The 22,500-nt window shown below is 45.2% G+C and overlaps 1 protein-coding gene across 1 annotated transcript in view; it reads right to left on the bottom strand.

The window, feature by feature from the left end:
* The window catches only part of LOC124027855 (chromosome transmission fidelity protein 18 homolog), a gene marked incomplete at both ends in the record, with an annotated part of 45,397 nt that overhangs the window by 3,835 nt on the left and 19,062 nt on the right, over positions 1-22,500 (bottom strand). Inside the window, 1 exon segment of the mRNA XM_046340105.1 lies at positions 20,024-20,173. Coding sequence (XP_046196061.1) covers positions 20,024-20,173 — 150 coding nt within the window.

The following is a 22,500-nucleotide window of genomic DNA, read 5'->3' as shown; positions in this document are numbered from 1 at the left end:
ACCTCTCAACCAGCTGTATAAGGCCATAAACATGATGCTGGTACTGAGACCTCTCAACCAGCTGTATAAGGCCATAAACATGATGCTGGTACTGAGACCTCTCAACCAGCTGTATAAGACCATAAACATGATGCTGGTACTGAGACCTCTCAACCAGCTGTATAAGACCATAAACATGATGCTGGTACTAAGACCTCTCAACCAGCTGTATAAGGCCATAAACAAGACTGATGCTGGCACTGAGACCTCTCAACCAGCTGTATAAGGCCATAAACATGATGCTGGCACTAAGACCTCTCAACCAGCTGTATAAGACCATAAACAAGACTGATGCTGGCACTAAGACCTCTCAACCAGCTGTATAAGGCCATAAACATGATGCTGGCACTGAGACCTCTCAACCAGCTGTATAAGGCCATAAACAAGACTGATGCTGGTACTAAGACCTCTCAACCAGCTGTATAAGGCCATAAACATGATGCTGGCACTAAGACCTCTCAACCAGCTGTATAAGGCCATGAACAAGACTGATGCTGGTACTGAGACCTCTCAACCAGCTGTATAAGGCCATAAACAAGACTGATGCTGGCACTAAGACCTCTCAACCAGCTGTATAAGACCATAAACATGATGCTGGCACTAAGACCTCTCAACCAGCTGTATAAGACCATAAACATGATGCTGGCACTAAGACCTCTCAACCAGCTGTATAAGACCATAAACATGATGCTGGCACTAAGACCTCTCAACCAGCTGTATAAGGCCATAAACAAGACTGATGCTGGCACTGAGACCTCTCAACCAGCTGTATAAGACCATAAACATGATGCTGGCACTAAGACCTCTCAACCAGCTGTATAAGACCATAAACAAGACTGATGCTGGCACTGAGACCTCTCAACCAGCTGTATAAGGCCATAAACAAGACTGATGCTGGTACTGAGACCTCTCAACCAGCTGTATAAGGCCATAAATAAGACTGATGCTGGCACTAAGTCCTCTCAACCAGCTGTATAAGACCATAAACAAGACTGATGCTGGCACTGAGACCTCTCAACCAGCTGTATAAGGCCATAAACATGATGCTAGCACTGAGACCTCTCAACCAGCTGTATAAGGCCATAAACATGATGCTGGTACTGAGACCTCTCAACCAGCTGTATAAGACCATGAACAAGACTGATGCTGGCACTGAGACCTCTCAACCAGCTGTATAAGGCCATAAACATGATGCTGGCACTAAGACCTCTCAACCAGCTGTATAAGGCCATAAACATGATGCTGGCACTAAGACCTCTCAACCAGCTGTATAAGGCCATAAACATGATGCTGGCACTAAGACCTCTCAACCAGCTGTATAAGGCCATAAACATGATGCTGGTACTGAGACCTCTCAACCAGCTGTATAAGGCCATGAACAAGACTGATGCTGGTACTGAGACCTCTCAACCAGCTGTATAAGACCATAAACATGATGCTGGTACTGAGACCTCTCAACCAGCTGTATAAGGCCATAAACATGATGCTGGTACTGAGACCTCTCAACCAGCTGTATAAGGCCATAAACATGATGCTGGTACTGAGACCTCTCAACCAGCTGTATAAGGCCATGAACAAGACTGATGCTGGTACTGAGACCTCTCAACCAGCTGTATAAGACCATAAACATGATGCTGGTACTGAGACCTCTCAACCAGCTGTATAAGGCCATAAACATGATGCTGGCACTAAGACCTCTCAACCAGCTGTATAAGGCCATAAACATGATGCTGGTACTGAGACCTCTCAACCAGCTGTATAAGGCCATGAACAAGACTGATGCTGGCACTGAGACCTCTCAATCAGCTGTATAAGGCCATAAACATGATGCTGGCACTAAGACCTCTCAACCAGCTGTATAAGACCATAAACATGATGCTGGCACTAAGACCTCTCAACCAGCTGTATAAGACCATAAACATGATGCTGGCACTAAGACCTCTCAACCAGCTGTATAAGGCCATAAACATGATGCTGGCACTAAGACCTCTCAACCAGCTGTATAAGACCATAAACATGATGCTGGCACTAAGACCTCTCAACCAGCTGTATAAGACCATAAACAAGACTGATGCTGGCACTAAGACCTCTCAACCAGCTGTATAAGACCATAAACATGATGCTGGCACTAAGACCTCTCAACCAGCTGTATAAGGCCATAAACAAGACTGATGCTGGCACTAAGACCTCTCAACCAGCTGTATAAGACCATAAACATGATGCTGGCACTAAGACCTCTCAACCAGCTGTATAAGACCATAAACATGATGCTGGCACTAAGACCTCTCAACCAGCTGTATAAGACCATAAACATGATGCTGGCACTAAGACCTCTCAACCAGCTGTATAAGGCCATAAACAAGACTGATGCTGGCACTGAGACCTCTCAACCAGCTGTATAAGACCATAAACATGATGCTGGCACTAAGACCTCTCAACCAGCTGTATAAGACCATAAACAAGACTGATGCTGGCACTGAGACCTCTCAACCAGCTGTATAAGACCATAAACATGATGCTGGCACTAAGACCTCTCAACCAGCTGTATAAGACCATAAACATGATGCTGGCACTAAGACCTCTCAACCAGCTGTATAAGGCCATAAACATGATGCTGGTACTGAGACCTCTCAACCAGCTGTATAAGGCCATAAACAAGACTGATGCTGGTACTGAGACCTCTCAACCAGCTGTATAAGGCCATAAATAAGACTGATGCTGGCACTAAGTCCTCTCAACCAGCTGTATAAGACCATAAACAAGACTGATGCTGGCACTGAGACCTCTCAACCAGCTGTATAAGGCCATAAACATGATGCTAGCACTGAGACCTCTCAACCAGCTGTATAAGGCCATAAACATGATGCTGGTACTGAGACCTCTCAACCAGCTGTATAAGACCATGAACAAGACTGATGCTGGCACTGAGACCTCTCAACCAGCTGTATAAGGCCATAAACATGATGCTGGTACTGAGACCTCTCAACCAGCTGTATAAGGCCATAAACATGATGCTGGCACTAAGACCTCTCAACCAGCTGTATAAGGCCATAAACATGATGCTGGTACTGAGACCTCTCAACCAGCTGTATAAGACCATAAACAAGACTGATGCTGGTACTGAGACCTCTCAACCAGCTGTATAAGGCCATAAACATGATGCTGGTACTGAGACCTCTCAACCAGCTGTATAAGGCCATGAACAAGACTGATGCTGGTACTGAGACCTCTCAACCAGCTGTATAAGACCATAAACATGATGCTGGCACTGAGACCTCTCAACCAGCTGTATAAGACCATAAACAAGACTGATGCTGGCACTGAGACCTCTCAACCAGCTGTATAAGACCATAAACATGATGCTGGTACTAAGACCTCTCAACCAGCTGTATAAGGCCATAAACAAGACTACAAAGGGAGACCGAGCCGGGGGCTGCCCAGTGACACGACCTATTACGGACTACAAAGGGAGACCGAGCCGGGAGCTGCCCAGTGACACAACCTATTACGGACTACAAAGGGAGACCGAGCCGGGAGCTGCCCAGTGACGCGACCTGACGACCTAAATGCCTTTTATGCTCGCTTCGAGGCAAGCAACACTGAAGCATGCACGACAGCACCAGCTGTTCTGGATGACTGTGTGATAAAGCTCTCGGTAGCCTACGTGAACAAGACCTCCAAACAGGTCAACATTCAGACGGATTACCAGGACGAGTACTCAGAGCCTGAACCAACTGGCAAGTGCCTTCACTGACGTTCTCAACCTCTTCCTGACTGCGTGTGTAATAGCTACTTGTTTCAAGCAGACCACCATAGTCCCTGTGCCAAAGAAAGTAAAGGTAAGCTGGCTAATTGATTACCTGTGGCACTCACGTCTGTAGGCAATGAAGTGCTCTGAAAGGCTGGTCGTGGCTCACAACACCATCCTCCCGGGAACCCTACACCCGCTCCAATTCGCATACCGCCCCAACAGATACACAGATGACACAGTCTCTATAGCACTCCACACTGCCCTTTCCTAACTGGACAAAAGGAACATTATGTGAGAATGCTATTCATCGACTACAGCTCAGCGTTCAACACCTTAGTGCCCTCAAAGCTCATCAATAAGCTAAGGACCCTGGGACTAAACACCTCCCTCTGCAACTGGATCCTGGACTTCCTGACAGCCCGCCCCCAGGTGGTGAGGGTAGGTAACAACACATCCGCCACGCTGATCCCCAACACGGGGCCCCTCAGGGTGCGTGCTCATTCCCCTCCTGTACTCCTGTTCACTCATGACTGCACAGCCAGGCCAGACTCCAACACCATCATTAAGTTTGCAGATGACAACAGTGCTAGGCCTGATTACCGACAACGATGAGACAGCCTATAGGGAAGAGGTTAGAGACCTGGCCATGTGGGGCCAGGACAACAACAACAGGTCATAGTTTAGGACAGATACTATCCAGTGTGTGTCCCTACAGGTCATAGTTTAGGACAGATACTATCCAGTGTGTGTCCCTACAGGTCATAGTTTAGGACAGATAATATCCCGTGTGTGTGTGTCCCTACAGGTCGTAGTTTAGGACAGATAATATCCAGTGTGTGTCCCTACAGGTCATAGTTTAGGACAGATAATATCCAGTGTGTGTCCCTACAGGTCATAGTTTAGGACAGATAATATCCAGTGTGTGTCCCTACAGGTCATAGTTTAGGACAGATAATATCCAGTGTGTGTACCTACAGGTCATAGTTTAGGACAGATAATATCCAGTGTGTGTCCCTACAGGTCATAGTTTAGGACAGATAATATCCAGTGTGTGTCCCTACAGGTCGTAGTTTAGGACAGATAATATCCAGTGTGTGTCCCTACAGGTCATAGTTTGGGACAGATAATATCCAGTGTGTGTCCCTACAGGTCATAGTTTAGGACAGATAATATCCAGTGTGTGTCCCTACAGGTCATAGTTTAGGACAGATAATATCCAGTGTGTGTGTCCCTACAGGTCGTAGTTTAGGACATATAATATCCAGTGTGTGTGTCCCTACAGGTCATAGTTTAGGACAGATAATATCCAGTGTGTGTACCTACAGGTCATAGTTTAGGACAGATAATATCCAGTGTGTGTCCCTACAGGTCATAGTTTAGGACAGATAATATCCAGTGTGTGTCCCTACAGGTCATAGGTTAGGACAGATACTATCCAGTGTGTGTCCCTACAGGTCATAGTTTAGGACAGATAATATCCAGTGTGTGTCCCTACAGGTCGTAGTTTAGGACAGATAATATCCAGTGTGTGTCCCTACAGGTCATAGTTTAGGACAGATAATATCCAGTGTGTGTCCCTACAGGTCATAGTTTGGGACAGATAATATCCAGTGTGTGTCCCTACAGGTCATAGTTTAGGACAGATAATATCCAGTGTGTGTGTGTGTGTGTGTGTGTGTGTGTCTGTGTGTGTGTGTGTGTGTGTGTGTCCCTACAGGTCATAGTTTAGGACAGATAATATCCAGTGTGTGTGTGTGTACCTACAGGTCGTAGTTTAGGACAGATAATATCCAGTGTGTGTCCCTACAGGTCATAGTTTGGGACAGATAATATCCAGTGTGTGTCCCTACAGGTCATAGTTTAGGACAGATAATATCCAGTGTGTGTGTGTGTACCTACAGGTCGTAGTTTAGGACAGATAATATCCAGTGTGTGTACCTACAGGTCATAGTTTAGGACAGATAATATCCAGTGTGTGTCCCTACAGGTCATAGTTTAGGACAGATAATATCCAGTGTGTGTCCCTACAGGTCATAGTTTAGGACAGATAATATCCAGTGTGTGTGTCCCTACAGGTCATAGTTTAGGACAGATAATATCCAGTGTGTGTCCCTACAGGTCATAGTTTAGGACAGATAATATCCAGTGTGTGTGTCCCTACAGGTCATAGTTTAGGACAGATACTATCCAGTGTGTGTCCCTACAGGTCATAGTTTAGGACAGATAATATCCAGTGTGTGTCCCTACAGGTCATAGGTTAGGACAGATAATATCCAGTGTGTGTCCCTACAGGTCATAGTTTAGGACAGATAATATCCAGTGTGTGTCCCTACAGGTCATAGTTTAGGACAGATAATATCCAGTGTGTGTCCCTACAGGTCATAGGTTAGGACAGATAATATCCAGTGTGTGTCCCTACAGGTCATAGTTTAGGACAGATAATATCCAGTGTGTGTCCCTACAGGTCATAGGTTAGGACAGATAATATCCAGTGTGTGTCCCTACAGGTCATAGTTTAGGACAGATAATATCCAGTGTGTGTCCCTACAGGTCATAGGTTAGGACAGATAATATCCAGTGTGTGTGTCCCTACAGGTCATAGTTTAGGACAGATAATATCCAGTGTGTGTGTCTACAGGTCATAGTTTGGGACAGATAATATCCAGTGTGTGTACCTACAGGTCATAGTTTAGGACAGATAATATCCAGTGTGTGTCCCTACAGGTCATAGTTTAGGACAGATAATATCCAGTGTGTGTGTGTCCCTACAGGTCATAGTTTGGGACAGATAATATCCAGTGTGTGTCCCTACAGGTCATAGTTTGGGACAGATAATATCCAGTGTGTGTCCCTACAGGTCATAGTTTAGGACAGATAATATCCAGTGTGTGTCCCTACAGGTCGTAGTTTAGGACAGATAATATCCAGTGTGTGTGTGTGTACCTACAGGTCATAGTTTAGGACAGATAATATCCAGTGTGTGTCCCTACAGGTCGTAGTTTAGGACAGATAATATCCAGTGTGTGTCCCTAGGTCGTAGTTTAGGACAGATAATATCCAGTGTGTGTCCCTACAGGTCATAGTTTAGGACAGATAATATCCAGTGTGTGTGTCCCTACAGGTCGTAGTTTAGGACAGATAATATCCAGTGTGTGTCCCTACAGGTCGTAGTTTAGGACAGATAATATCCAGTGTGTGTCCCTACAGGTCATAGTTTGGGACAGATAATATCCAGTGTGTGTCCCTACAGGTCGTAGTTTGGGACAGATAATATCCAGTGTGTGTCCCTACAGGTCATAGTTTAGGACAGATAATATCCAGTGTGTGTGTCCCTACAGGTCATAGTTTAGGACAGATAATATCCAGTGTGTGTGTCCCTACAGGTCATAGTTTAGGACAGATAATATCCAGTGTGTGTCCCTACAGGTCATAGTTTAGGACAGATAATATCCAGTGTGTGTCCCTACAGGTCGTAGTTTAGGACAGATACTATCCAGTGTGTGTGTCTACAGGTCATAGTTTAGGACAGATAATATCCCGTGTGTGTCCCTACAGGTCATAGTTTGGGACAGATAATATCCAGTGTGTGTCCCTACAGGTCATAGTTTAGGACAGATAATATCCAGTGTGTGTCCCTACAGGTCGTAGTTTGGGACAGATAATATCCAGTGTGTGTCCCTACAGGTCATAGTTTAGGACAGATACTATCCAGTGTGTGTCCCTACAGGTCATAGTTTAGGACAGATAATATCCAGTGTGTGTCCCTACAGGTCATAGTTTAGGACAGATAATATCCAGTGTGTGTCCCTACAGGTCATAGTTTAGGACAGATAATATCCAGTGTGTGTCCCTACAGGTCGTAGTTTAGGACAGATAATATCCAGTGTGTGTCCCTACAGGTCATAGGTTAGGACAGATAATATCCAGTGTGTGTCCCTACAGGTCATAGTTTGGGACAGATAATATCCAGTGTGTGTGTCTACAGGTCGTAGTTTGGGACAGATAATATCCAGTGTGTGTCCCTACAGGTCATAGTTTAGGACAGATAATATCCAGTGTGTGTGTCCCTACAGGTCATAGTTTAGGACAGATAATATCCAGTGTGTGTCCCTACAGGTCGTAGTTTAGGACAGATAATATCCAGTGTGTGTGTGTACCTACAGGTCATAGTTTGGGACAGATAATATCCAGTGTGTGTATCTACAGGTCATAGTTTAGGACAGATAATATCCAGTGTGTGTGTGTCCCTACAGGTCATAGTTTGGGACAGATAATATCCAGTGTGTGTCCCTACAGGTCGTAGTTTAGGACAGATACTATCCAGTGTGTGTGTGTCCCTACAGGTCATAGTTTAGGACAGATAATATCCAGTGTGTGTCCCTACAGGTCATAGTTTAGGACAGATAATATCCAGTGTGTGTCCCTACAGGTCATAGTTTAGGACAGATACTATCCAGTGTGTGTCCCTACAGGTCATAGTTTGGGACAGATAATATCCAGTGTGTGTCCCTACAGGTCGTAGTTTAGGACAGATACTATCCAGTGTGTGTGTGTCCCTACAGGTCATAGTTTAGGACAGATAATATCCAGTGTGTGTCCCTACAGGTCATAGTTTAGGACAGATAATATCCAGTGTGTGTGTCTACAGGTCATAGTTTAGGACAGATAATATCCAGTGTGTCCCCTACAGGTCATAGTTTAGGACAGATAATATCCAGTGTGTGTCCCTACAGGTCATAGTTTAGGACAGATAATATCCAGTGTGTGTCCCTACAGGTCATAGTTTAGGACAGATAATATCCAGTGTGTGTCCCTACAGGTCATAGTTTAGGACAGATAATATCCAGTGTGTGTGTGTGTGTGTGTGTGTGTGTGTGTGTGTGTGTGTGTGTGTGTGTGTGTGTGTGTGTGTGTGTGTGTGTGTGTGTGTGTGTGTGTGTACCTACAGGTCATAGTTTAGGACAGATACTATCCAGTGTGTGTCCCTACAGGTCGTAGTTTAGGACAGATAATATCCAGTGTGTGTGTGTGTGTGTGTGTGTGTGTGTGTGTGTGTGTGTGTGTGTGTGTGTGTGTGTCCCTACAGGTCATAGTTTAGGACAGATAATATCCAGTGTGTGTGTGTGTGTGTGTGTGTGTGTGTGTGTGTGTGTGTGTGTGTGTGTGTGTGTGTGTGTGTGTGTGTCCCTACAGGTCATAGTTTAGGACAGATAATATCCAGTGTGTGTGTGTGTGTGTGTGTGTGTGTGTGTGTGTGTGTGTGTGTGTGTGTGTGTGTGTGTGTGTGTGTGTGTGTGTGTGTGTGTGTGTGTCCCTACAGGTCATAGTTTAGGACAGATAATATCCAGTGTGTGTGTGTGTACCTACAGGTCATAGTTTAGGACAGATAATATCCAGTGTGTGTGTCCCTACAGGTCATAGTTTAGGACAGATAATATCCAGTGTGTGTCCCTACAGGTCATAGTTTAGGACAGATAATATCCAGTGTGTGTCCCTACAGGTCGTAGTTTAGGACAGATACTATCCAGTGTGTGTGTCTACAGGTCATAGTTTAGGACAGATAATATCCCGTGTGTGTCCCTACAGGTCATAGTTTGGGACAGATAATATCCAGTGTGTGTCCCTACAGGTCGTAGTTTAGGACAGATAATATCCAGTGTGTGTCCCTACAGGTCGTAGTTTGGGACAGATAATATCCAGTGTGTGTCCCTACAGGTCATAGTTTAGGACAGATACTATCCAGTGTGTGTCCCTACAGGTCATAGTTTAGGACAGATAATATCCAGTGTGTGTCCCTACAGGTCATAGTTTAGGACAGATAATATCCAGTGTGTGTCCCTACAGGTCATAGTTTAGGACAGATAATATCCAGTGTGTGTCCCTACAGGTCGTAGTTTAGGACAGATAATATCCAGTGTGTGTCCCTACAGGTCATAGGTTAGGACAGATAATATCCAGTGTGTGTCCCTACAGGTCATAGTTTGGGACAGATAATATCCAGTGTGTGTGTCTACAGGTCGTAGTTTGGGACAGATAATATCCAGTGTGTGTCCCTACAGGTCATAGTTTAGGACAGATAATATCCAGTGTGTGTGTCCCTACAGGTCATAGTTTAGGACAGATAATATCCAGTGTGTGTCCCTACAGGTCGTAGTTTAGGACAGATAATATCCAGTGTGTGTGTGTACCTACAGGTCATAGTTTGGGACAGATAATATCCAGTGTGTGTATCTACAGGTCGTAGTTTAGGACAGATACTATCCAGTGTGTGTGTGTCCCTACAGGTCATAGTTTAGGACAGATAATATCCAGTGTGTGTCCCTACAGGTCATAGTTTAGGACAGATAATATCCAGTGTGTGTCCCTACAGGTCATAGTTTAGGACAGATACTATCCAGTGTGTGTGTGTCCCTACAGGTCATAGTTTGGGACAGATAATATCCAGTGTGTCCCTACAGGTCGTAGTTTAGGACAGATACTATCCAGTGTGTGTGTGTCCCTACAGGTCATAGTTTAGGACAGATAATATCCAGTGTGTGTCCCTACAGGTCATAGTTTAGGACAGATAATATCCAGTGTGTGTGTCTACAGGTCATAGTTTAGGACAGATAATATCCAGTGTGTGTCCCTACAGGTCATAGTTTAGGACAGATAATATCCAGTGTGTGTCCCTACAGGTCATAGTTTAGGACAGATAATATCCAGTGTGTGTCCCTACAGGTCATAGTTTAGGACAGATAATATCCAGTGTGTGTCCCTACAGGTCATAGTTTAGGACAGATAATATCCAGTGTGTGTGTGTGTGTGTGTGTGTGTGTGTGTGTGTGTGTGTGTGTGTGTGTGTGTGTGTGTGTGTGTGTGTGTGTGTGTGTGTGTGTGTGTGTGTGTGTGTGTGTACCTACAGGTCATAGTTTAGGACAGATACTATCCAGTGTGTGTCCCTACAGGTCGTAGTTTAGGACAGATAATATCCAGTGTGTGTGTGTGTGTGTGTGTGTGTGTGTGTGTGTGTGTGTGTGTGTGTCCCTACAGGTCATAGTTTAGGACAGATAATATCCAGTGTGTGTGTGTGTGTGTGTGTGTGTGTGTGTGTGTGTGTGTGTGTGTGTGTGTGTGTCCCTACAGGTCATAGTTTAGGACAGATAATATCCAGTGTGTGTGTGTGTGTGTGTGTGTGTGTGTGTGTGTGTGTGTGTGTGTGTGTGTGTGTGTGTGTGTGTGTGTGTGTCCCTACAGGTCATAGTTTAGGACAGATAATATCCAGTGTGTGTGTGTGTACCTACAGGTCATAGTTTAGGACAGATAATATCCAGTGTGTGTCCCTACAGGTCATAGTTTAGGACAGATAATATCCAGTGTGTGTCCCTACAGGTCGTAGTTTAGGACAGATAATATCCAGTGTGTGTCCCTACAGGTCATAGTTTAGGACAGATAATATCCAGTGTGTGTATCTACAGATCATAGTTTAGGACAGATAATATCCAGTGTGTGTCCCTACAGGTCATAGTTTAGGACAGATAATATCCAGTGTGTGTCCCTACAGGTCATAGTTTAGGACAGATAATATCCAGTGTGTGTGTCCCTACAGGTCATAGTTTAGGACAGATAATATCCAGTGTGTGTCCCTACAGGTCATAGTTTAGGACAGATAATATCCAGTGTGTGTCCCTACAGGTCATAGTTTAGGACAGATAATATCCAGTGTGTGTCCCTACAGGTCGTAGTTTAGGACAGATAATATCCAGTGTGTGTCCCTACAGGTCATAGTTTAGGACAGATACTATCCAGTGTGTGTATCTACAGATCATAGTTTAGGACAGATACTATCCAGTGTGTGTGTGTCCCTACAGGTCGTAGTTTAGGACAGATAATATCCAGTGTGTGTCCCTACAGGTCGTAGTTTGGGACAGATAATATCCAGTGTGTGTCCCTACAGGTCGTAGTTTGGGACAGATAATATCCAGTGTGTGTATCTACAGGTCATAGGTTAGGACAGATAATATCCAGTGTGTGTCCCTACAGGTCGTAGTTTAGGACAGATAATATCCAGTGTGTGTCCCTACAGGTCATAGTTTGGGACAGATAATATCCAGTGTGTGTCCCTACAGGTCGTAGTTTAGGACAGATAATATCCAGTGTGTGTCCCTACAGGTCATAGTTTAGGACAGATAATATCCAGTGTGTGTGTCCCTACAGGTCGTAGTTTAGGACATATAATATCCAGTGTGTGTGTCCCTACAGGTCATAGTTTAGGACAGATAATATCCAGTGTGTGTACCTACAGGTCATAGTTTAGGACAGATAATATCCAGTGTGTGTCCCTACAGGTCATAGTTTAGGACAGATAATATCCAGTGTGTGTCCCTACAGGTCATAGTTTAGGACAGATAATATCCAGTGTGTGTCCCTACAGGTCATAGGTTAGGACAGATACTATCCAGTGTGTGTCCCTACAGGTCATAGTTTAGGACAGATAATATCCAGTGTGTGTCCCTACAGGTCGTAGTTTAGGACAGATAATATCCAGTGTGTGTCCCTACAGGTCATAGGTTAGGACAGATAATATCCAGTGTGTGTCCCTACAGGTCATAGTTTAGGACAGATAATATCCAGTGTGTGTCCCTACAGGTCATAGGTTAGGACAGATAATATCCAGTGTGTGTGTCCCTACAGGTCATAGTTTAGGACAGATAATATCCAGTGTGTGTACCTACAGGTCATAGTTTAGGACAGATAATATCCAGTGTGTGTCCCTACAGGTCATAGTTTAGGACAGATAATATCCAGTGTGTGTGTGTCCCTACAGGTCATAGTTTGGGACAGATAATATCCAGTGTGTGTCCCTACAGGTCATAGTTTGGGACAGATAATATCCAGTGTGTGTCCCTACAGGTCATAGTTTAGGACAGATAATATCCAGTGTGTGTCCCTACAGGTCGTAGTTTAGGACAGATAATATCCAGTGTGTGTGTGTGTACCTACAGGTCATAGTTTAGGACAGATAATATCCAGTGTGTGTCCCTACAGGTCGTAGTTTAGGACAGATAATATCCAGTGTGTGTCCCTACAGGTCGTAGTTTAGGACAGATAATATCCAGTGTGTGTCCCTACAGGTCATAGTTTAGGACAGATAATATCCAGTGTGTGTGTGTCCCTACAGGTCGTAGTTTAGGACAGATAATATCCAGTGTGTGTCCCTACAGGTCGTAGTTTAGGACAGATAATATCCAGTGTGTGTCCCTACAGGTCATAGTTTGGGACAGATAATATCCAGTGTGTGTCCCTACAGGTCGTAGTTTGGGACAGATAATATCCAGTGTGTGTCCCTACAGGTCATAGTTTAGGACAGATACTATCCAGTGTGTGTGTCCCTACAGGTCATAGTTTAGGACAGATAATATCCAGTGTGTGTCCCTACAGGTCATAGTTTAGGACAGATAATATCCAGTGTGTGTCCCTACAGGTCATAGTTTAGGACAGATAATATCCAGTGTGTGTCCCTATAGGTCATAGTTTAGGACAGATAATATCCAGTGTGTGTCCCTACAGGTCGTAGTTTAGGACAGATACTATCCAGTGTGTGTGTCTACAGGTCATAGTTTAGGACAGATAATATCCCGTGTGTGTCCCTACAGGTCATAGTTTGGGACAGATAATATCCAGTGTGTGTCCCTACAGGTCGTAGTTTAGGACAGATAATATCCAGTGTGTGTCCCTACAGGTCGTAGTTTGGGACAGATAATATCCAGTGTGTGTCCCTACAGGTCATAGTTTAGGACAGATACTATCCAGTGTGTGTCCCTACAGGTCATAGTTTAGGACAGATAATATCCAGTGTGTGTCCCTACAGGTCATAGTTTAGGACAGATAATATCCAGTGTGTGTCCCTACAGGTCATAGTTTAGGACAGATAATATCCAGTGTGTGTCCCTACAGGTCGTAGTTTAGGACAGATAATATCCAGTGTGTGTCCCTACAGGTCGTAGTTTAGGACAGATAATATCCAGTGTGTGTGTGTACCTACAGGTCATAGTTTGGGACAGATAATATCCAGTGTGTGTATCTACAGGTCATAGTTTAGGACAGATAATATCCAGTGTGTGTGTGTCCCTACAGGTCATAGTTTGGGACAGATAATATCCAGTGTGTGTCCCTACAGGTCGTAGTTTAGGACAGATACTATCCAGTGTGTGTGTGTCCCTACAGGTCATAGTTTAGGACAGATAATATCCAGTGTGTGTCCCTACAGGTCATAGTTTAGGACAGATAATATCCAGTGTGTGTCCCTACAGGTCATAGTTTAGGACAGATACTATCCAGTGTGTGTGTCCCTACAGGTCATAGTTTAGGACAGATAATATCCAGTGTGTGTCCCTACAGGTCGTAGTTTAGGACAGATACTATCCAGTGTGTGTGTCCCTACAGGTCATAGTTTAGGACAGATAATATCCAGTGTGTGTCCCTACAGGTCATAGTTTAGGACAGATAATATCCAGTGTGTGTCCCTACAGGTCATAGTTTAGGACAGATAATATCCAGTGTGTGTCCCTACAGGTCATAGTTTAGGACAGATAATATCCAGTGTGTGTCCCTACAGGTCATAGTTTAGGACAGATAATATCCAGTGTGTGTCCCTACAGGTCATAGTTTAGGACAGATAATATCCAGTGTGTGTACCTACAGGTCATAGTTTAGGACAGATAATATCCAGTGTGTGTGTGTGTGTGTGTGTGTGTGTGTGTGTGTGTGTGTGTGTGTGTGTGTGTGTGTGTGTGTGTGTGTGTGTGTGACAGTGTGTGTGTGTGTGTGTACCTACAGGTCATAGTTTAGGACAGATACTATCCAGTGTGTGTCCCTACAGGTCGTAGTTTAGGACAGATAATATCCAGTGTGTGTGTGTGTGTGTGTGTGTGTGTGTGTGTGTGTGTGTCCCTACAGGTCATAGTTTAGGACAGATAATATCCAGTGTGTGTGTGTGTGTGTGTGTGTGTGTGTGTGTGTGTGTGTGTGTGTGTGTGTGTGTGTGTGTGTGTGTGTGTGTGTGTGTGTGTGTCTACAGGTCATAGTTTAGGACAGATAATATCCAGTGTGTGTGTGTGTGTGTGTGTGTGTGTGTGTGTGTGTGTGTGTGTGTGTGTGTGTGTGTGTGTGTGTGTGTGTGTGTGTGTGTGTGTGTGTGTGTGTGTCCCTACAGGTCATAGTTTAGGACAGATAATATCCAGTGTGTGTGTGTGTACCTACAGGTCATAGTTTAGGACAGATAATATCCAGTGTGTGTCCCTACAGGTCATAGTTTAGGACAGATAATATCCAGTGTGTGTGTCCCTACAGGTCATAGTTTAGGACAGATAATATCCAGTGTGTGTCCCTACAGGTCATAGTTTAGGACAGATAATATCCAGTGTGTGTATCTACAGATCATAGTTTAGGACAGATAATATCCAGTGTGTGTCCCTACAGGTCATAGTTTAGGACAGATAATATCCAGTGTGTGTGTCCCTACAGGTCATAGTTTAGGACAGATAATATCCAGTGTGTGTCCCTACAGGTCATAGTTTAGGACAGATAATATCCAGTGTGTGTCCCTACAGGTCATAGTTTAGGACAGATAATATCCAGTGTGTGTCCCTACAGGTCGTAGTTTAGGACAGATAATATCCAGTGTGTGTCCCTACAGGTCATAGTTTAGGACAGATACTATCCAGTGTGTGTATCTACAGATCATAGTTTAGGACAGATACTATCCAGTGTGTGTGTGTCCCTACAGGTCGTAGTTTAGGACAGATAATATCCAGTGTGTGTCCCTACAGGTCGTAGTTTGGGACAGATAATATCCAGTGTGTGTCCCTACAGGTCGTAGTTTGGGACAGATAATATCCAGTGTGTGTATCTACAGGTCATAGGTTAGGACAGATAATATCCAGTGTGTGTACCTACAGGTCATAGTTTAGGACAGATAATATCCAGTGTGTGTCCCTACAGGTCGTAGTTTAGGACAGATAATATCCAGTGTGTGTCCCTACAGGTCATAGTTTAGGACAGATAATACCCAGTGTGTGTCCCTACAGGTCATAGTTTAGGACAGATAATATCCCGTGTGTGTCCCTACAGGTCATAGTTTAGGACAGATAATATCCAGTGTGTGTCCCTACAGGTCATAGTTTAGGACAGATAATATCCAGTGTGTGTCCCTACAGGTCGTAGTTTAGGACAGATAATATCCAGTGTGTGTACCTACAGGTCATAGTTTAGGACAGATAATATCCAGTGTGTGTCCCTACAGGTCATAGTTTAGGACAGATAATATCCAGTGTGTGTCCCTACAGGTCATAGTTTAGGACAGATAATATCCAGTGTGTGTCCCTACAGGTCATAGTTTAGGACAGATACTATCCAGTGTGTGTCCCTACAGGTCATAGTTTAGGACAGATAATATCCAGTGTGTGTGTGTGTCCCTACAGGTCATAGTTTGGGACAGATAATATCCAGTGTGTGTCCCTACAGGTCATAGTTTAGGACAGATAATATCCAGTGTGTGTCCCTACAGGTCGTAGTTTGGGACAGATACTATCCAGTGTGTGTCCCTACAGGTCATAGTTTAGGACAGATAATATCCAGTGTGTGTCTACAGGTCATAGTTTAGGACAGATACTATCCAGTGTGTGTCCCTACAGGTCATAGTTTAGGACAGATAATATCCAGTGTGTGTCCCTACAGGTCATAGTTTAGGACAGATAATATCCAGTGTGTGTGTGTGTGTCCCTACAGGTCATAGTTTAGGACAGATAATATCCAGTGTGTGTCTACAGGTCATAGTTTAGGACAGATAATATCCAGTGTGTGTGTGTCCCTACAGGTCGTAGTTTAGGACAGATACTATCCAGTGTGTGTCCCTACAGGTCATAGTTTAGGACAGATAATATCCAGTGTGTGTGTATCTACAGGTCATAGTTTAGGACAGATAATATCCAGTGTGTGTCCCTACAGGTCATAGTTTAGGACAGATACTATCCAGTGTGTGTCCCTACAGGTCATAGTTTAGGACAGATAATATCCAGTGTGTGTCCCTACAGGTCATAGTTTAGGACAGATAATATCCAGTGTGTGTCTACAGGTCATAGTTTAGGACAAATAATATCCAGTGTGTGTCTACAGGTCGTAGTTTAGGACAGATAATATCCAGTGTGTGTGTCTACAGGTCATAGTTTAGGACAGATAATATCCAGTGTGTGTGTCCCTACAGGTCATAGTTTAGGACAGATAATATCCAGTGTGTGTCCCTACAGGTCATAGTTTAGGACAGATAATATCCAGTGTGTGTCCCTACAGGTCATAGTTTAGGACAGATAATATCCAGTGTGTGTATCTACAGGTCATAGTTTAGGACAGATAATATCCAGTGTGTGTCCCTACAGGTCATAGTTTAGGACAGATAATATCCAGTGTGTGTGTCTACAGGTCGTAGTTTAGGACAGATAATATCCAGTGTGTGTCCCTACAGGTCATAGTTTAGGACAGATAATATCCAGTGTGTGTGTGTCCCTACAGGTCGTAGTTTAGGACAGATAATATCCAGTGTGTGTCCCTACAGGTCATAGTTTGGGACAGATAATATCCAGTGTGTGTCCCTACAGGTCATAGTTTAGGACAGATAATATCCAGTGTGTGTGTGTGTCCCTACAGGTCATAGTTTAGGACAGATAATATCCAGTGTGTGTCCCTACAGGTCATAGTTTAGGACAGATAATATCCAGTGTGTGTATCTACAGGTCATAGTTTAGGACAGATAATATCCAGTGTGTGTCCCTACAGGTCATAGTTTAGGACAGATAATATCCAGTGTGTGTCCCTACAGGTCATAGTTTAGGACAGATAATATCCAGTGTGTGTGTCCCTACAGGTCATAGTTTAGGACAGATAATATCCAGTGTGTGTCCCTACAGGTCGTAGTTTAGGACAGATAATATCCAGTGTGTGTCCCTACAGGTCATAGTTTAGGACAGATAATATCCAGTGTGTGTCCCTACAGGTCATAGTTTAGGACAGATAATATCCAGTGTGTGTCCCTACAGGTCATAGTTTAGGACAGATAATATCCAGTGTGTGTCCCTACAGGTCATAGTTTAGGACAGATAATATCCAGTGTGTGTCCCTACAGGTCATAGTTTAGGACAGATAATATCCAGTGTGTGTCCCTACAGGTCATAGTTTAGGACAGATAATATCCAGTGTGTGTCCCTACAGGTCATAGTTTAGGACAGATAATATCCAGTGTGTGTCCCTACAGGTCATAGTTTAGGACAGATAATATCCAGTGTGTGTCCCTACAGGTCATAGTTTAGGACAGATAATATCCAGTGTGTGTCTACAGGTCATAGTTTAGGACAGATACTATCCAGTGTGTGTCCCTACAGGTCATAGTTTAGGACAGATAATATCCAGTGTGTGTCCCTACAGGTCATAGTTTAGGACAGATAATATCCAGTGTGTGTGTGTGTGTCCCTACAGGTCATAGTTTAGGACAGATAATATCCAGTGTGTGTCCCTACAGGTCATAGTTTAGGACAGATAATATCCAGTGTGTGTGTGTCCCTACAGGTCGTAGTTTAGGACAGATACTATCCAGTGTGTGTCCCTACAGGTCATAGTTTAGGACAGATAATATCCAGTGTGTGTGTATCTACAGGTCATAGTTTAGGACAGATAATATCCAGTGTGTGTCCCTACAGGTCATAGTTTAGGACAGATACTATCCAGTGTGTGTCCCTACAGGTCATAGTTTAGGACAGATAATATCCAGTGTGTGTCCCTACAGGTCATAGTTTAGGACAGATAATATCCAGTGTGTGTCTACAGGTCATAGTTTAGGACAAATAATATCCAGTGTGTGTCTACAGGTCATAGTTTAGGACAGATAATATCCAGTGTGTGTGTGTACTACAGGTCATAGTTTAGGACAGATAATATCCAGTGTGTGTGTCCCTACAGGTCATAGTTTAGGACAGATAATATCCAGTGTGTGTCCCTACAGGTCATAGTTTAGGACAGATAATATCCAGTGTGTGTGTCCCTACAGGTCATAGTTTAGGACAGATAATATCCAGTGTGTGTATCTACAGGTCATAGTTTAGGACAGATAATATCCAGTGTGTGTCCCTACAGGTCATAGTTTAGGACAGATAATATCCAGTGTGTGTGTCTACAGGTCATAGTTTAGGACAGATAATATCCAGTGTGTGTCCCTACAGGTCATAGTTTAGGACAGATAATATCCAGTGTGTGTGTGTCCCTACAGGTCATAGTTTAGGACAGATAATATCCAGTGTGTGTCCCTACAGGTCATAGTTTGGGACAGATAATATCCAGTGTGTGTCCCTACAGGTCATAGTTTAGGACAGATAATATCCAGTGTGTGTGTGTGTCCCTACAGGTCATAGTTTAGGACAGATAATATCCAGTGTGTGTCCCTACAGGTCATAGTTTAGGACAGATAATATCCAGTGTGTGTATCTACAGGTCATAGTTTAGGACAGATAATATCCAGTGTGTGTCCCTACAGGTCATAGTTTAGGACAGATAATATCCAGTGTGTGTCCCTACAGGTCATAGTTTAGGACAGATAATATCCAGTGTGTGTGTCCCTACAGGTCATAGTTTAGGACAGATAATATCCAGTGTGTGTCCCTACAGGTCGTAGTTTAGGGACAGATAATATCCAGTGTGTGTCCCTACAGGTCATAGTTTAGGACAGATAATATCCAGTGTGTGTCCCTACAGGTCATAGTTTAGGACAGATAATATCCAGTGTGTGTCCCTACAGGTCATAGTTTAGGACAGATAATATCCAGTGTGTGTCCCTACAGGTCATAGTTTAGGACAGATAATATCCAGTGTGTGTCCCTACAGGTCATAGTTTAGGACAGATAATATCCAGTGTGTGTCCCTACAGGTCATAGTTTAGGACAGATAATATCCAGTGTGTGTCCCTACAGGTCATAGTTTAGGACAGATAATATCCAGTGTGCGTCTGTGTCTCTGTGTGTGTGTCTGTGTGTGTGTGTGTCTGTGTCTGTGTCTGTGTCTGTGTGTGTGTGTGTGTGTGTGTGTGTGTGTGTGTGTGTGTGTGTGTGTGTGTGTGTGTGTGTGTGTGTGTGTGTGTGTGTGTGTGTGTGTGTGTGTGTGTGTGTGTGTGTGTGTGTGTGTGTGTGTGTGTGTGTGTGTGTGTGTACCTACAGGTCGTAGTTTAGGACAGATAATATCCAGCAGGAGGGACAGGATGTCCAGACTGAGACTAAGCTCACTGACTCTAGTCCTGATGCATGCTGGGACTTCAGATAACATGGCCGCCAGAGCGTTCCTGCTGGCTGAGGTCTTAGTTAGAGCCTGGAGAGAGAGGGGGAAGAGAGGAGAGGAGAGGAGAGAAGGGGAAAGAGAGGAGAGAGAGGGGAAAGAGAGGAGAGAGGGGAAAGAGAGGGAGAGAGGGGAAAGAGAGGAGAGAGGGGAAAGAGAGGAGAGGGGGGAAAGAGAGGAGAGGGGGGAAAGAGAGGAGAGGGGGGAAAGAGAGGAGAGGGGGAAAGAGAGGAGAGGGGAGGAAAGAGAGGAGAGGGGGAAAGAGAGGAGAGGAAAGAGAGGAGAGGAAAGAGAGGAGAGAGAGGAAAGAGGAGGAAAGAGAGGAGAGGGGAAAGAGAGGAGAGGGGAAAGAGAGGAGAGAGGGGAAAGAGAGGAGAGAGGGGGAAAGAGAGGAGAGAGGGGGAAAGAGAGAGAGAGAGGGGAAAGAGAGGAGAGAGGGAAAGAGAGGAGAGAGGGGGAAAGAGAGGAGAGAGGGGAAAAGAGAGGAGAGAGGGGGAAAGAGAGGAGAGAGGGGGAAAGAGAGGAGAGAGGGGAAAGAGAGAGAGAGGGGAAGAGGAGGAGGGGAAAGAGAGGAGAGAGGGGAAAGAGAGGAGAGAGGGAAAGAGAGGAGAGGGGAAAGAGAGGAGAGAGAGGGGAAAGAGGAGAGAGAGGGGAAAGAGAGGAGAGGAGAGAAGGGGGAAGAGAGGAGAGGAGAGAAGGGGAAAGAGAGGAGAGGGGGTGAAGAGGAGAGAGGGAAAGAGAAGGGGGAAGAGAGGAGAGGGGAAAGAGAGAGAGAGGGAAAGAGAGGAGAGAGGGGAAAGAGAGGAGAGAGGGGGAAAGAGAGGAGAGAAGAGGGAAGAGAGAGGGGAAGAGGGAAGAGAGAGGAGGAAGAGAGGAGAGAGGGGAAAGAGAGGAGAGAGAGAAGGGGGAAGAGAGGAGAGGGGAGAGAGAGGGAAAGAGAGGAGAGGAGAGAAGGGGGAAGAGAGGAGAGGGGTGAAGAGGAGAGAGGGGAAAGAGAAGGGGGAAAGAGAGGAGAGGGGAAAGAGAGGAGAGGGGAAAGAGAGGAGAGGGGAAAGAGAGGAGAGGGGAAAGAGAGGAGAGGGGAAAGAGAGGAGAGGGGAAAGAGAGGAGAGGGGAAAGAGAGGAGAGGGGAAAGAGAGGAGAGGGAAAGAGAGGAGAGGGGAAAGAGAGGAGAGGGGAAAGAGAGGAGAGGGGAAAGAGAGGAGAGGGAAAGAGAGGAGAGGGGAAAGAGAGGAGAGGGGAAAGAGAGGAGAGGGGAAAGAGAGGAGAGGGGAAAGAGAGGAGAGGGGAAAGAGAGGAGAGGGGAAAGAGAGAAGGGGGAAGAGAGGAGAGGAGGGGAGAGAGGGGGAAGAGAGAAGGGGGAAGAGAGGAGAGGAGAGAGGGGGAAGAGGAGAAAGGGGTAAGAGAGAAGCGGGAAGAGAGGAGAGATGGGGGAAGAGAGGAGAGATGGGGGAAGAGAGGAGAGGAGAGAGGGTGAAGAGGAGAGAGGGGAAGGAGAGGAGAGAGGGTGAAGAGGAGAGAGGGGAAAGAGAGAAGGGGGAAGAGGAGAGAGGGGAAAGAGAGGAGAGAGGGGAAAGAGAGGAGAGAGGGGTAAGAGAGGAGAGAGGGGTAAGAGAGGAGAGAGGGGTAAGAGAGGAGAGGAGAGAAGGGGGAAGAGAGGGAGAGGAGAGGAGAGAGGGGGAAGAGGAGAGAGGGAGAGGAGAGAAGGGGGAAGATAGTGGTGAGAGGAGGTAGAGAGGAGAGAGAGGAGGTAGAGGAGAGAAGGGGAAGAGAGGAGAGAGGGTGAAGAGGAGAGAGGGGAAGAGGAAAGGAGAGAGGGGAAGAGAGGAGAGGAGAGAAGGGGGAAGAGAGGAGAGGAGAGGGGGTGAAGAGGAGAGAGGGGGAAGAGAAGGGGGAAGAGAGGAGAGGGGAAAGAGAGGAGAGGGGAAAGAGAGGAGAGGGAAAGAGAGAAGGGGAGAGGAGAGAAGGGGGAGAGGAGAGAAGGGGGAGAGGAGAGAAGGGGGAGAGGAGAGAAGGGGAGAGGAGAGAAGGGGAGAGGAGAGAAGGGGGAGAGGAGAGAAGGGGAGAGGAGAGAAGGGGGAGAGGAGAGAAGGGGGAAGATAGTGGTGAGAGGTGGTAGAGAGGAGAGAAGGGGAAGAGAGGAGAGAAGGGGGAAGAGAAAGGGACGATAAATTATTAGAGAGCTATGGCTGAAATAACAGAGGATCTAGAATAAAACCCTGAGGAACACTACATTATATGTATTTCTAGAATATAACCCTGAGGAACACCACATTCTATCTATCTATTCCTAGAATAGAACCCAGAGGAACACCACATTCTATCTATCTATTCCTAGAATATAACCCAGAGGAACACCA

This window comes from Oncorhynchus gorbuscha, unplaced genomic scaffold (assembly GCF_021184085.1).
Source record: "Oncorhynchus gorbuscha isolate QuinsamMale2020 ecotype Even-year unplaced genomic scaffold, OgorEven_v1.0 Un_scaffold_3534, whole genome shotgun sequence".
Taxonomy (NCBI): Eukaryota; Metazoa; Chordata; class Actinopteri; order Salmoniformes; family Salmonidae; genus Oncorhynchus; species Oncorhynchus gorbuscha.
The sequence above is the reverse complement of the archived record's forward strand: the minus strand, read 5'-3'. Positions and strand labels throughout refer to the sequence as shown.